Raw genomic sequence first — 16345 nt, forward strand, 5'->3', positions numbered from 1 at the left:
TGATTCTCTCCCCTCTTCCCTTCCGGTTGAGTTGATTTCCACATTTTCTCATTCCAACCCACTAATAGGAAATTTATTTAAAGAACCAATGTACTGTTAACCTTAGAACATCCCCTTTTCCAAATACTTCAAAAGCAGTTGTTTCTGAACCTCCATTGTCCCTTTCAGACACGTACATACTTGGCATTTTTTCCTAATTATATCATATGCAAACACAAGTATTTATAGCGTTACTGTGAGTTGTGATTTGCCATTTTAATGTATCAGCATTTTTGAAGGTTCTTAAAAAATTTTCAGAGTAAACTTGACTTAAAATTTTTCTGAGAGTTTTAAACAAGCAAAATAATTTAAAGCACTCATACAAACAATACCACTGATAGACATAAACAATATTTTATTTTTAAGGTGTTTTTTTACATAAAATCTTTATTGTTGAAAGTATTACATAGATCCTCCTTTTCTCCCCATTTACATACTCCAGCCCGCTCCCATCCTCTCCCCCCTCCCAAGGCCCTTACCACACCATTGTCTGTGTCCACGGCTTATGCATATATGCATACAAGTTCATTGGTTGTTCTCTTCCCACCCACCCTCCCCTGCCTTCCCTCTGAGGTTCAATAGTCTGTTCATGCTTCTATGACTTCAGGTCTATTTTTGATCATTAGTTTATTTGGTTCATTAGATTCCACATATGAGTGCAATCATGTGATCCTTAATCTTTCTCTGACTGGCTTATTTCACTAAGCATAATATTTTCCTGGTCCACCCACACTGTTGCAAATGGTAAGAGTTCTTTTTTATTGCCACTTAATATTCCATTGTGTAAATATACCATAATTTTTTAATCCACTCATCAGTTGATGGGCACTTAGGCTGTTTCCAAGTCTTAGCTATGGACATAGGGGTGCATCTATTCTTTCTGGTGAGCATTCCAAGTTTCTTAGGATATATTCCTAGAAGTGGGGTGACTAGGTCAAATGGGAGTTCTGGTTTTACTTTTTTGAGGAAACTCCATACTGTTTTCCACAGTGGCTGCACCAGCCTGCATTCCCACCAGCCGTGTACTAGGGTTCCCTTTTCTCCACAACCTCACCAGCACTTGTCCTTGTTTGATTTGTTGATGACCCCTGGCCACGTCTCCCTGCCCTGCTTCCCTTCCCTGCCTCTCCTCAGGCACCTCAAGTCCCCGCCTCCCTCCCTGCACTGAAGTGATTGCAACGGAAAAGCCCCGTGTTCTGGGTTTAGAGAATAAAATCAAATACAAAACAAAAACAACAATGAAACCGCTGCTTTCTCTCCCCCCCGCACCACGCTGCTTTTTCCTCACGGCGCAGCCTTTCGAGGCTGTGGTCTTGGGTCCAGACGCCAAGGCCGCCAGTAGCCCTACAACTTTTCCTTTTCACAGTTGGATGTGTACAGGAGCCGGCATGGTGGTGGAAACCCCGCGGTGCACACCTCAACTGGACGGGAGGTGGAGACAACTAGAAAAGGCCTCAGGCCATTTTTCAAAAATAACCCATAGGAGACAGTAAGACCTAGGCAATGTATCAGGGAACTAGTGACCCCATAGTACTCAGCCAATGAGGAACTGGAGGAGGGACTTGCACCTAAGGGATAAATAGCTTGTGATCACTACTCCCTGTGTGCCTCCTGCCCACAGACACCCGCTCTCGAGAACATATTAAAGGTCTCGTTTTCGCCATGCTTCTGTCTCCGAGTCCATTGTTTTCATTTGGACAGGTGAGCATTTCTCACACTGAGACACAACTGCCAGCCAGGGAGGCGGGCTCTGGGAGTCGGGAGGGCAACGAGGGTAAAAAGATACCCTGGCTTGGTCTCCATGGCTCAGAGTGATTGTGCCTGCAGGCCTTAAAAAACAGTTGGCTAAATTTGGTCCACTGGCTATAGTTTGCCATCCCTTGTTTTAGACAGTTAATAATAGAGCAGTTTTCAACCTTCTTCATTTCATGGCACACAAAAGCTAATTACTAAAATTCTTCAGTACACCAAAAATGTAACTTTTTTTTTTTGCCAATCTGACAAAAAAAAAGTATAATTTTGATTCCTTCACACTGAGCGGCTGTTGTCATTTTTTTTTTTTTTAATTTGACAATCTGAGGGAAAAGAGGTCAGTGTCCCTGACTAGTCAGGTATTGCATGATTTAAAAGTTCTGTGGATGCCCTAGCAGGTTTGGCTTAGTGGATAGAGCATCAGCCTGCAGACTGAAAGGTCCCAGGTTGTGTCAAGGGCACATGCCCGGGTTGTGGGCTCGATCCCCAGTGTGGGGCCTGCAGGAGGCAGCCAATCAATGATTCTCTCTCATCATTGATGTCTCTGTCTCTCTCATCCTCTCTCTTCCTCTCTGAAATCAATAAAAATATATTTTTAAAAAAAAAGTTCTGTGGCACACCGGTTGAAAATCGCTGACGTAGTGGATTACTAAACTGATTCATTTCCAAATATTAAGCCAGCTTTTCATTCATGAGATAAACCGTACGTGGTTATGGTATATTATTATTTTTACAAATTGCTGGATTCCTCTTACTAATTTTGTTCGTGAGGGATATTGATCTGTGATGTTTTGTATTTTACACTCTTGGATTTTGGTACCAGGGTAATGCTAGCTTCATATAATGAGTTGGGAAGTGTCTCCTGTTTTCAAGGAGAGAGATGTAGATAACTGGTGTTATTTCTTATTTAAATATTTGTAGAATTTACTAATACAACCATCTGTGCATATTGTTTTGAATTGTTTTTTTAAACTATGGTTTCAATGTATTTAATACTTAAGGACTATTTAGATTATTTTATTTTAGGTAGAGATTGGTGTTTGGTTTTGGAGTAATTGATCCCTTTCATCTAAGTTGTTGATTTATATGTACAGCATTGTTCATATTATTACCTTAATATCCTCTTTTTTTTTTTTTTAAATATATTTTATTGATTTTTTACAGAGAGGAAGAGAGAGAGATAGAGAGTTAGAAACATCGATGAGAGAGACATCGATCAGCTGCCTCCTGCACATCTCCTACCGGGGATGTGCCCGCAACCCAGGTACATGCCCTTGACCGGAATCGAACCTGGGACCTTTCAGTCCGCAGGCCGACGCTCTATCCACTGAGCCAAACCGGCTTCGGCAACCTTAATATCCTCTTAATGTCTGTAGTGTCTGTTGTGATAGCCTCTCTTTCGTTCCTGATTTTTATTTTTCTTTGCCATTCGTGGTAGAGGTTTATCAAGTTCATTGATCTTTTTGAAAAAAAAAACCATAGTTTTCAGTATGATTTTTCTCATTGATATTCTTTTACTTTCCTAAAATGCAAATGTAGATTATTGATTTGAGTCCTATCTTCAGTTCTAATATAAGCATCTAATGCTATAAGCCACTGCTTAGCTGCACTGCACAAATTTTATTATATTTTTTTAAAATTTTTTTATTTATTGAGAGTGAGAGATTTCAATTTGTTGTTCCACCTATCCTTGCACTCACTGGTTGACTCCTGAATATGCCTCAACCATGTACTAGACACACAACCTTGGAGTATGGGGACAACACTCAAAGCAATTGAGCTATCCAGCAGGGTTAATTTCTTTAAAATATTTTTCTAATTTCCCTTGAATCATCTTCTTTGATCCATGGGTTATTTACAAGTATTTTGTTTAATTTCCAATGTTTAGAGATGTTTCTGTTTCCTTTCCATTATTGGTTTCTAGTTTAATTCTTTTGTGCTCTGAAAATGTTATATGATTTTAATTACTTTAAATGTATTGAGGTTTATGACCCAGGAGCATGATCTATCTTAGTGACTGTTACATGTGTCCTTCAAAAGAATGTTTTGTTGTCATTTTCACTGTCGCCAGGTAGAATATTCTTCATAAATGTCAATTATATCCAATTGGTTGATGGCATAGTTCGGTTCTTCTGTATCTTTGCTGATATTCTGCCTAACAATTCTGTATATTACTGAAAGAAGAATACTGAGGTCTCTATATGTAATTGTGGATTTGTCTATTTCTCCTTTCAGATTCACCAGCTTTTTCTTTTAACTATTTTAAAATTCTATTGTTAGGTGTTTATTCATTTAGAATTATGCTCACTTAATGAATTGATCCTGTATCATTATATAATGTACCCTTTTATCATTGGTAATTTTCTTTACTCTGAGGTTTACTATGTCTTATATTAATATAGCCATTTTGACTTTTCTTAGTACTTTAAGACACAAGGCATTGCAAAAAACAATGTGCTCACAAGTACCCTTCACACCATTGTACATTTCTGGTTTTAAAACCAGGAAATTGGCATTGACACAATATTATCAACTAAACTACAAATCTTTTTTTGCTTTTACCCATTTTTCTATTGAAATTTCTATTGAGAGAATTTAGGTTGACATGCAGTTGTAAGACGTAATAAAGACATACATCTTGTATACTTTGTCCGCTTTCTCCAAATGGTAACACTTTGCAAAGTGATGGTATATTACAAGCAAGGCATTAACATTTATACAATCCACTGACCTTATCACATTTCTTTAGCTTTACTGGTGCTCAGTTGTGAATTAAGTGCTATACAATTTTATCACCTGCGTAGATTCATTTACCCACTACAACAGTCAATGAACAGATACTGACAATTCTTGCCCATTTGTAACCACACTTACCTTCCTGCCGCTCCCTCACCCCAACCCTAACCTGTTATGACCGTTGATCTGTTGTCCATTTCTATGATTTTGTCATTTCTGGAATGTTACATAATAGAATCTTACCACATTAAACCTTTTGGAATTGGCTCCCCAACCCCCCCGCCCCCCCCACCTTCCCGCCTCAAAATTCCCTGGCTATTCATCCAAATTGTGTTTAGTTTGCCCATTTTATTACTGAGTAGTATTTTATGGTATGTATGTGTCATGATTTGATTAGTCACTTACCTGTTGAAGGACATTCGTGTGATTATATTTTTGGCTACTGCAGATAAAGCTGCTGTGCGCATGTGTGTGTAGGTTTTTGTGTGGACATAGGTTTCCTTTTCCCTGGGATGCATGCCCAGAAGTGCAAATGCTGAGTCAGAAGGTCAGATGGTAGTTGCATATTTTCATCAGTGTTTGCATGCACTGTGTGTGTGTGTGTGTGTGTGTGTGTGTGTGTGTGTGACTATGAAATTGTATCCTTTGTATAGATTTGTATAGATTTTGGTAACTGTGGCTGTAGTCAGAATGCAGAACTGGCCCACCTGTGTCCCTCCTTTGTACTAGTCAGATCCTTCCTCCAACCCTAACCACTGAATATGTTCTCTCTTCCTAGAATTTTGCCTGTTATAAATAGAGCTGCTGTGAACATCTGTCTATAGGCTTTTGTGTGGATACATTTTCATTTCTACAGGATGAATTCCCGGGAGCACAATGTCCAGGTCATATGGTAGTTGTATGTCTAGTTTTTAAAAAGACTCCCCAACTCTTTTCTAGAGTGACTGTACCGTTTTCACTCCTACCAGTAACTTGTAAGAGATGCAGTTGCTCCCCATTCTCACTAGCACTTAATATTGTCAGCATTTTTATTTCTTTTTTTTTCAAATATATTTTATTGATTTTTTACAGAGAGGAAGGGAGAGGGATAGAGAGTTAGAAACATCGATCAGCTGCCTCCTGCACACTCCCCACTGGGGATGTGCCTGCAACTAAGGTACATGCCCTTGACCGGAATCGAACCTGGGACTTTTCAGTCCGCAGGCCGACGCTCTATCCACTGGGCCATACCGGTCAGGGCAGCATTTTTATTTCTTAATCCTCACCCAAAGATATGCTTCTATTGATTTTTAGAGGACGGGGGAAAGAAGAGAAACATCGATGTGAGAGAAACATCAATCCTCCCGTACATGCCCTGACCAGGGATCGAAACCGCCACCTAGGCACATGCCCGCCACGTTCCAGTGTATGGGATGGCGCCCCACCCAACTGAGCCGCCAGGCCAGGGCCATATTGTATTTTTAAATTTTATCTATTCTGCTGGTTGGGTAGTGCTATCTTATAGCTTTAATTTGCATTTTTCTAACAGCCTCAGCTTTCCTTTGATTAATGTTCGCATGGTGTCTGATAGTGGGCACAGGTGTTATGGCCACTGTAATGAGTGAGTGCCTCCGGAATGACAAACGAAGCGGCATCTCCACAGAATATGACAGTTTATTATAAGGTAATTTACTTACAGGAAGACTGGGTTGGAGGGGAACAGAAGACCCAGCAATTTTGCACAGATTCATCTCTGCTAACAGACCTGTTACAGTGCTTTTTTTATACTGTAACTCAGGTACTAAGGATTGACAGAGACAATCATACTAATGATTGACAAAGAGACAAGGAGACTTGGTAGTCTTGTGATAGATGATGGTTTATAATCAATACTTTCACCAGTTTTGATACTAGACACTAAATGGCGCCGAGGCTGCCTGTCACTACTTGAGTGAAATGAAGCACAGACAGGGCTGAATCATATCTGAGCATTTGTTCCAATAATGCCACCAGTGTGGGGAGAGCAGCAGGTCATCCTGGAAATTCTGTTCTGATCCGCCCTTGTCAACTGGCTGAGGGAAAAGGGGCTGTGAGTGTGGGCTGTGTGGGCTGTTGGCTGTGAGTGTGGGCTATGGGCTGTAAGTGTGGGCTGTGAGTGTGGGCTGTTGGCTGTGTGGGCTGTGAGTGTAACGGGAGAGGGGAGGGTCTGTGGCCTTGCCTACCTGTATCATAATTAAAGCTTCCCCTGTAAACCACATACAATTGTTTCACTTAAAACATATGGATTCTAGCCCTGGCCGGGCGGCTCCGTTAGTTGGAGTGCTGTCCCGTACAACAAAAGGTTGCAGGTTCGATCCCCGCTTGGGGCACATAAAGGAGACAAGCAATCCGTTTCTCTCATATCAATGTTTTTCTCTCAATCGTTCGCTCTCTCTAAAACCAATAAACGTATACTCTGGTGAGGATTAACGTATTATATACGTATTGTGGAAATCTCCGTATTTTTTTATTATTTGTAAACACCACTTGAGGATGTTTATTGATGTGATAGGGAGGGGAGAGAAATACTTTGTTGTCCCCCTTATTTTTGCATTCATTGGTTGGTTCTCATACGTATCCTGACTGGGAATCCCACCTGCTGCTTGGTGTATTGAGACAATGCTCTAACCAACTGAGGTAGCCGGCCAGGGCAGAGGTACTATGTACTCATTGTGCTGAATTATTTCTCTGCCTGGACATTTGTGGGAATGAAAATTTAAGGATTTTACACTTCAGTGTATAGGTTGATAGGAAGAAGTTCCTATTCCAGGAGGTGGTGCTGAAGCACAGCTTTTTCTTTCTCTTACTTGCTCTGCTGGGGCTTCTGGGATCCCTGTGGGCAGTGTTGGCTCTGCCATGGAACAAGCCCCATCCTCCCTGAGGGGGGTGTCCTTTTCACAATGGAGTCACCTCAGTCTAAGGTGACAACCCACCACTCCTGTGGATTGAAGTGTTGGACTTTGGTCTCCTGTGTATTCCCAGCACTGCCTTCCTGTTAGGCTGGAGCCACTGGCAGAGCCACACTGGCTGGACCAGGCTGCCCGTGCCCCCCCCGCCCCCCCCGCCCCCGCCCAGTCTGCACCTTGACGGGTAGGGGAGGGGTTGGCAGGGGAAGAAGGATCACACATCCGCAGCTCTGTCCTTCCTAGGGGTTTAGCCACAGTGAGGACAGACCCCTTGGATGGAAAGTTTTCAGCACTTTGTCTACCCGGCAGGCCACGGGGGTGGGGTGGGTGGGTTTTCATGTCTGAAGTCCTCTGTCTGGTGGTGCTAGCAGGCTGTGGGACGCTACACCCTCTGCACTGCTTCTCTGATCTTGACCCTGTGCCCAGTCTCAGTGTGTGCCAGCCCCCCAGGCCCCATCGTTGTCCCTGCCCCTCTGGTTTGCCCAGTGGGAGTTGACCCTCGTCCTTGAACGCCATTGTATCTGCTGGGGGCTTCAGCAAGCACTAGACTGGACACAGCTTCTGTCCCTGGCCTTCACCGCCCCATCTCCACGGTTCACTCAGGTGTGTCCCCTCATTTCAGTGTGCAGCTCTCAGACGTGAGTATGTTGAGCAGGAAATCCTTCGTGAATTATAGGGGTCCAGCACGTTGTAACTTCAAGAGGACACCACCATCACACCACATTTCTCGTGGCTGTATAATATTCAAACAAAATTTAAATATTTTACAGATACTTACTTCCTTTTATTGAATTCAGTATAAACACTGTTGTGTACGATCTAACTTTTTCTATAGTTTCCTAAGCAAAACCTCCAGTGGTAGGGTTGCTGGGTCACAGGGTATTTTGATACGTACTGACCAGCTAATGTTGTCCACTTCGACCAAGAGAAAGTGTTGAACACGGAATGCTGTGAAAGTGACAATTTACCTAAACTGTTACAGTTAGGGAAATTTCAGTAAAAATTTAAAAAAACTTCTTATCCTGCTTCCCCCTCCCCATTTTAGCAGGAAGAATGAGGGTGGAATGTGACAAAGTGACGTCCATGAAATCTGCCAAGGCCCCTGCCTTACAAGTCGCGATGGATGAAGAGCTACGCGTAGGCACTTTGACCTAAGTTTGCATGAAAATGAGAAGAAACCGATTACTCACAGTTCAAGTTCACTAAAACTTTCTGTCATTAGTAACTACTTCTAACGTTTTCAAAGAGTTACAGTAAAACTGTACCCTAATGAATTAAGGAACAAAATTTATAATTGTATAAATTCAGGATCATGTTAGTAGATTAATAAAAACCAGTACTTTTCAGTCTATAAAATACAAACCAATGATTAAGTATTATACTGTACACACAGATAATACACTGTACAAAAAAACAGGCTGAATGGGGGATAGGAGCCATTCAGAAGTCTTGTTGAAATTAATTTGTATTATTGTGGATGGCAGCATTACAGGATTCTTTTTGCATATGCTGTTATGAATTTAAGGTAGGGAACTGACTAGAATTTTCAAATACTTGTCATTACAGCGGTTTTCTCTACTTTGTTCAGTAATTGATGGGCTCCTCATACAAGCCAAGCAGTTCTCCAAGGTAGACATACTGGTAGTGGTGAAAAACACCTCTATTACATGGAGGTTACATTGTAGTTGGCTTAAATTTTATTTGTCCGTCAAATCTGCCACATATACTTTTGTTCGAGTGCTGCACATAATCTCCATTCATACGCCCTCTCTTCTGGGTGACTCCAGTGAAATGTAAGATCCTTCTGTTGTGTTCTTCGGAACCGGGACATTGAAAACTCTGGTGTCACCATTCACCATTTTATGAAACCAGTTTCTCTCATGTGAAATCTGATGTTTACAAAGAATTCATCCCCCCAACTGCGTTGTTGACTCACGTCTTGTAGAGCTGCTTCCCCGCGGCCATTCCCCGAGGCTCCCGAGTTCTGAAGGAGCTTTCCACGTTCACCAGCACAGACTCTCTCATGGGGACCAAGCTGTGAACTCAACTAAAGGCCATGTCGCGCCTCGCATGCCTACAGACCCCCTCCAGTGTGGATTCTCTGATGATACACAAGATGTGATCTCTGGCTGAAGCCCTTACAACATACGTCACATATGTAAGGTCTCTCTCCAGTGTGGACCCTCTGATGGGTGTGGAAATGTGAGGCCTGACTGAAGCCCTTCCCGCACTGCTGACACGTGTAGGGCTTCTCTCCTGTGTGGACCCGCTGGTGGGCACTGAGCCCAGCACTCCAACTGAATTCCTTCCCGCACTGCTCACATTTAAACGGCTTCTCCCCGGTGTGAATGATCTGATGGACTTGGAGGTTTGACCTCTGGCTGAAGGCCTTCCCACAGGTGTCGCATTTATATGGTTTCTCTCCAGTGTGCACTCTCTGGTGGGCCTGAAGATGTGAAGACTGACTGAACCGCTTCTGACACGCTTCACATTTGAATGGCTTTTCCCCCGTGTGGACACTCTGATGAGCTTGGAGGTTTGAGGCCTGACTGAAGCCCTTACCACACTCTTCACATTTATAGGGCTTCTCTCCCGTGTGGACTCTCTGATGATTGTGAAGATTCAAGCTCCAGTTGAAGCGCTTCCCACACACCTCACATTTGTAGGGTTTCTCTCCAGTGTGGACTCTCTGATGGGCTTGAAAATAGGAACTCTGGCTGAAGCCTTTGCCACACACATTGCAGCGAAACGGTTTCTCCCCCGTGTGAACCCTCTGGTGGCTCTGGAAACTTGAGGCTGAGCTAAAACCTTTCCCGCACTCTGCACATTTATATGGTTTCTCTCCCGTGTGGACTCGCTGGTGACTGTGAAGATTGAAGCTCAAACTGAAGCACTTCCCACACTCATCGCACCGGTACGGTTTCTCCTCAGTGTGGACTCTCTGATGGGTGTGAAGGTTTGAGCTACAACTGAAGCGTTTACCGCAATCCGCACATGTATACGGTTTCTCTCCCGTGTGGATTCTCTCGTGGGCCTGAAGATGTGACCTCTGCGTAAAGCCCTTTCCGCATACCTCGCATTTGTAAGGTTTCTCTCCAGTGTGGACTCTGCAGTGGATATTAAGATCTGTGCTACGACTGAAGCCCTTCCCACAGCTTTGGCATCGATAGGGCTTCTCTCCGGTGTGAATAGGCAAGTGAGCGTACAGGTGTGAGGTCTGGTTAAAGCTCTTCCCACACTCAACGCACGAATAGGGTTTCTCCCCTGTGTGGACTCTCTGATGAGTTTGCAGATTTGAGCTCTGACTAAAACACTTTCCACACTCATGACACCAATAGCGTTTTTTTCTTGCGTGAACATACTGTTGAAGGGGAACGGCTGAGCTATCGCTGGTATCCTCACGGGTACCACAGTTAAGGGACTTCTTTGCCAAGTGTGACTGCTGATGAACTTCAAGTCTGGAGCTATCACTGAATACTTTTCCACATTCACGACACTGGTAGGTTTTCTGTCCCGTGTGGATTATACTGAGCTGGGCAAGAGATGATACATTTGAGATGTCTTCACCACAATCTTTGTTGCTGTGAGCTTTCTCTCTTTTGTGTACTATATCATCATCATGGTGCTGTGAATTACAACTGCAGATGTTAGCACATGGAGCAAATATACATAACTTGTTTTTCATTGGCATCTGCTTACAACTTCTCTGATAATTCTGTGTCTCGTTCAGGTATATGTTACTCCGATAATTCTGAGCTCTTCCTGTTGTAAACGCTTGACTTTCGTTAATACTGGAATGATTCTCCGTAAGACTCATTACACAGCTGTCTTCCTGAATGGAGATTCCTGCCCCCACCTCACCGGGGGAATTAAGTTGTTTGGGGAACTGAGAACTCTTTTCTTGAACATGTAGCATGGAGACTTGACTTTTCGTTAATTTACTCACAACATGTCTCCTGATCTGCCAGCATGAGAGCTCGCCCAAAGAAAGGCACCTTCCTCCCGCTTCACCAAGAGTCTCCATCTCATTTTCATTCCTGCCTCCTGAAAAAATCAGGGACAGATAGTGACATCAGCAAGAAAGCGGGCGGGGAAGCTTCCAGTCCTCATTCCCCCACTGAAATATAAAAACACCACTCGAGACCAGCAAAAACAACTGTGAGATTCCTGAAAAACGCTCAGAGCAAACAAGAGAGCATCCAACTGAGAAAAAGCCACACTTAAAATGGCATTAAATTTGGTACCACCTCAGGCGGAGCACTGATGAGATTCATTTAGAACCACAGGTCTAATAGGGTAGGAGGTCGATATCAGCCAGCTGCAGAGCAACATAAAAACATCCCTGGAAGTTTTCAGAAAAGGAGAAACTGATTTTCTTGCCTATAAAAATGGTAAATTAAAAGTCTCCTCTTCAGCTATAGCTACTGATTCAGAGTAGTATCTACACAAATCAGCTAAATATATGCCTCAACTACAGTCCTTCACTGTACAACTTGCACACCTGGAATTGGTGTTCAAATTCACTTTCTCAATAAATAGCAAAATAAGTAGAAGCTGAGTGAAGATATAGAAAACTTGAACAATACTATCAACCAACATCAGATTACACTCTTCAGGTGCACATGGAACCTATTCCAAAAGATACCATACTCTGGGTCATGAAACGAGTTGTAACAATCGCAAAAGGACTCAAGTCATACAAATTATGCTCTAACCACAACTGAATTAAATCAGAATTAAGACACTACTAAATAAACTGCATCACAAAACAAAGAGACATTATAAAGGGCATTTTGAACTAAATGATAATGAATTTGTGACTTGCTACTAAAAGAGTACTTAAAGGGACATTTATACACAACACGGGTCTCCAAGAAACTAGGAAAACAAGAGCACATTAAACCAAAGTAAATGGAAAACACACACACACACCCACACCCAGAGTCAGGCATCACTTAAAGGGATATATTTTGAGATATGGGTATGTCATTATATAAACATCACAGAGTGCACTTACAGAAATCTAGCTAGGCTGTATGGTATAGCCTATTGCTCCTATGCCACTAACCTGCACAGCATGTTCTTGTAATGAATAGTGTAGGTAATTATAATACAACTAGAGGCCCAGTGCATGAAAATTCATGCACTCAGGGGGTCCCTCAGCTTGGCCTGCACACTCTTGCAGTCCAGGACCCCCTGGGGGACGTCCGACTGACGGGTTAGGCCCGCTCCCCCAGGGGCCTAAACTGGCAGTCACACATCCCTCTGGCAGTCCGGGAGCCTTCGGGGGATGTCCAACTAATGGCTTAGGTGAGTTAAGGATGTGGAGAGTAAAGAGAAGACAGTATTTTATTTTATTTTTAAAATATATTTTTATTGATTTGAGAGGAAGGGAGAGGGAGAGAGAGAAACATCGGTGTGAGAGACATCAATAGGTTGCTTCCCAGTCTGGGGATCGAACCAACAACTGGGGTATGTGCCCTGACTGGGAATCGAACTGGGAGGACGACATTCAACCAGCTGAGTCACACCGGCCAGGGTGGGACACGGGAAGTGAGTGGTCACAGAAGGACGTGGATGAAATGACTTCTGAGCAGAGACGTGAGTGAGTAAGAGAGTGGTTGGGGGTTTATGGGAAAGCAGCATTCCAGCCAGAGAAAAGGAAGTAAAAGACCCTGATGCAGAAGCATAATCGCCAAATGTCAGGAACAAGTCAAGTTGGCAGCATCAAAGGGAGGGAAATGAAAGGAGAAAAATGTACAGTGGTACAGCCAGGTGAGTGGGCCGACACGACAGGGCCTTCCTGGCCCCTTCAATACGCTGGGTGCTGTTTGGAGGGAAATGGAAGCCAGTGGAGGCTGTGAAGCAGAGGAGAGACAGAATGTAACTGATGTTTGTTTGTTTTTTATTTATTGATTTTAGAGACAGAGAGAGAGAGAGGGACATCAATTTGTTATTCCACTCATGTTGACATTCATGGGTTGATTCTTACATATGCTCTGACCTGGGATTGAACCCACAGCCTTGGTGTTTCCGGACGATACTCTAACCAACTGAGCTACCTGGCCAGGGTCTGTGACTGGTGTTTTCAAAGGGCCTCTCAGGTCGCCTTGTGGAGAACGGATCACCCAGAAGAGAGACACAATAATGGGCTCTTACCTTCAAGGACTCTGGCTGCACAATTCTCCGCTGAATGCCCACCTCTTTGAGTTTGTATCTCCGTCATCCAAAGCTGCTCCTCTCTCTCCAACTGGGATATCACATCTGGTTTAGAGAAGAGATGCCCTGTGAAAAGACAAGATTTAAGTGGGACATTAAAGGTAAAAAGTACTAAAACAAATTGGGGTTCCAATCCTATGATGGAAGGCTCTACCCCTCCTCCAACAGAGTGTTTATCAAACATTTTGATGCAACTTACTAAATTAATTTCATGACTCAGCAGTGGGTCATGACTCACAGGTTTAATAAAAGATATATGAGGCCTGGCCGGTGGAGTGTTGTCCTGTACGGGTTCGATTCTTGGTCAGGGCATTACCAAGACTGTGCATACGGGGGTGGGGAGGGTGCAACCGATGTTTCTCTCCTCTCTCCCCCTCTCGCTTCTTCTCTCCCTAAAATCAACAAAAACATGTCCTCTGGTAAGGATTAAAAAAAGATATGTGAAATAAGGAGCCAGGTACAGACAAGCTCAACTGTTCATTTATAATTAATTACAAAAGACAAGTGTTTGCCTTGGAACAAAGACTAGAAACCTCTTGTCTCTACGTTCCTAATAGACTGGAGAACTGGTCTCTACGGGGTCCTGAAGCCGTGAAGTAGTGGGCAGAGGCCAGGGATGCTAGCAAACATCCTACAATGCACAGACAGTCCTCACAACAATTACCTGGCCCACAGTGTCAAAAGTGTCAACTGAGAAACCCTGCTCAATGGACGAAGCCATGTTACAGAGGGCACCTGTCCTCACCCACTGAGACCAGGTTCCGGAAGTTCTCGAGGGTCACATCTCGGTACAGCTTCCTCTGGACAGAGTCCAGCAGCCCCAGCTCCTCCTGGCTGAAGACCACAGCTACGTCCTTGAACGTCACCGGCTCCTACAACACCGAACACATGTAACCTCTGTTTCACATCTGGGAGGAGGGCAGCACTGAGAAGGTGGAGGAGATATGTAGGACGTTGTTCCAGACTCTACGGGACCCAGAACTCATTTTAGTAGAGTTTCTCCTCCTCCCCTTCCACAATCACACCATAAAGGGAGGGAGAGGAAGAGACTAAGAGAAACATAAAAAAATCTTGTGCACATTTAACACGGTGCCCTTTAAGCCCAGGCCGGGTAGCTCAGTTGGTTAGAGCATCACCCCAAAAAGCCAAGGTTGCAGGTTCAATCCTTGGTCAAGGCACATACAAGAATCAACCAGTGAGTACATAAATAAGTGGAACAAGTTGATGTTTCTTTTTTTTTTTTTAAGATATTTTATTGATTTTTTACAGCGAGGAAGGGAGAGGGATAGAGAGCCAGAAACATCGATGAGAGAGAAACATCCATCAGCTGCCTCCTGCACGCCCCCCACTGGGGATGTGCTCACAACCAAGGTACATGCCCTTGACCGGAATCGAACCCGGGACCCTTGAGTCCGCAGGCCGATGCTCTATCCACTGAGCCAAACCGGTTCTTGAAATCAATTTTTTTTAAAAATCATCTTTGGATATTTTTTTACATATTGCCTGTTCACTTCATTTGCTCACATCCTCATGCATCAGGAAGATTCCTATTGCGAACATTAAGCCTTTTTCTTGCATTCAAAATCCTCAGCTTCACCCCCCACCACTATTTCCTATTTGTCTCATAACTTTGTGTATGTCATTTTACTTTTTCTTCATATTTTCAGAAATTGATTTCAGAGAGAAAGATAGAAACACTGATGAGAGAGAAAATCGATGGGCTGCCTCCTGCACGGCCCCTATTGGGAATGGATCCCACAACCCAGGCATGTGCCCTGACAGGGAATTAAACTGTGACCTCCTGAGTCATGGGGTGACCTCCTCATTCATGGGTCAATGCTCAATCACTGAGCCACACTGGCCGGGCTTTTTTTTTTTTTTTTAATCCTCACCCGAGAACATGCTTACAGAAGGAATGGAGAGAGAGGGAGGGAGGGAGAAGAGGAGTGGGGATGGAGAGAGAGAGAGAGAGAAGCATCAATGTGAGAAACATCTACTGGTTGCCTTCCATACATGCCCCAACCAGGGCTCGAACCTGTAAACTGGGTAAGTGCCCTGACCTGGAATCAAACCGGTGCACAGGACGATGCTCAACCAACTGAGATACTCCAGCCGGCCTATGGCATTTTTCTTTATGGAAATTAAAATTATGTATCTAAAGACTTTGCTCATCTCTGTATTTCATTTGACTGGAGTTCTGAGCATCTGTGTACTGAACAACCCGTTGACACATGTGGGGAAGAGACAGGTGCTAAGAAAGCTGCCCCAAGGGAGGGGCAATGTTATTTGTGGAGCCCTTCATCCACCAGGCATACCAGGTATACACGCAGCGTGGCCTCGGGCCCTCGATATAGTAGTCTCGTTTCGTCTGTGTCTCTCCATTTACCTTAGTTGGATTCCTGAAACTCCTGGCTCAGGTAACTGAACTTTTAGTGTGTAAAAATAACTTAAACAGATCCACTTCAGAATGGAATCCGAGCAGCCATCAGAGGAACTGCTTTGTAAGTTTTGCTTCTCTAGCCTTTGGGATGTTACAGGAGGCAACATAACCGTTGCGCTGGGCCAGACGCAGCACTGCATCTCAACATCTGTTTGCAAAGCTAGCAGGAAAGCAGACATTCTTTTTTATTTTTTATTGATTTGAGAGAGAGAAGCGTCGATTTGTTCCACTTATT

The 16345-nt window shown here is 43.6% G+C and overlaps 1 protein-coding gene across 7 annotated transcripts in view; it reads right to left on the reverse strand.

Annotated features, from left to right (window-relative positions):
- The window catches only part of ZNF235 (zinc finger protein 235), a 38026-nt gene that overhangs the window by 12809 nt on the left and 8872 nt on the right, over window positions 1-16345 (reverse strand). For 2 of the 7 annotated variants that reach the window (XM_070401910.1, XM_070401912.1), the window contains exons 3-4: window positions 14416-14542; window positions 13611-13736 (exon numbers count right to left, since the gene is read on the reverse strand). In XM_070401910.1, the coding sequence (XP_070258011.1) occupies window positions 13611-13736; window positions 14416-14542 (253 nt within the window). The other 5 variants (XM_070401908.1, XM_070401911.1, XM_070401906.1 and 2 more) reach the window with 5 other exon arrangements.

The sequence above is a fragment of the Myotis yumanensis genome, unplaced genomic scaffold, assembly GCF_028538775.1.
Source record: "Myotis yumanensis isolate MYYU_CA2020_CCGP unplaced genomic scaffold, mMyoYum1.0.hap1 SCAF_23, whole genome shotgun sequence".
Classification (NCBI taxonomy): domain Eukaryota; kingdom Metazoa; phylum Chordata; class Mammalia; order Chiroptera; family Vespertilionidae; genus Myotis; species Myotis yumanensis.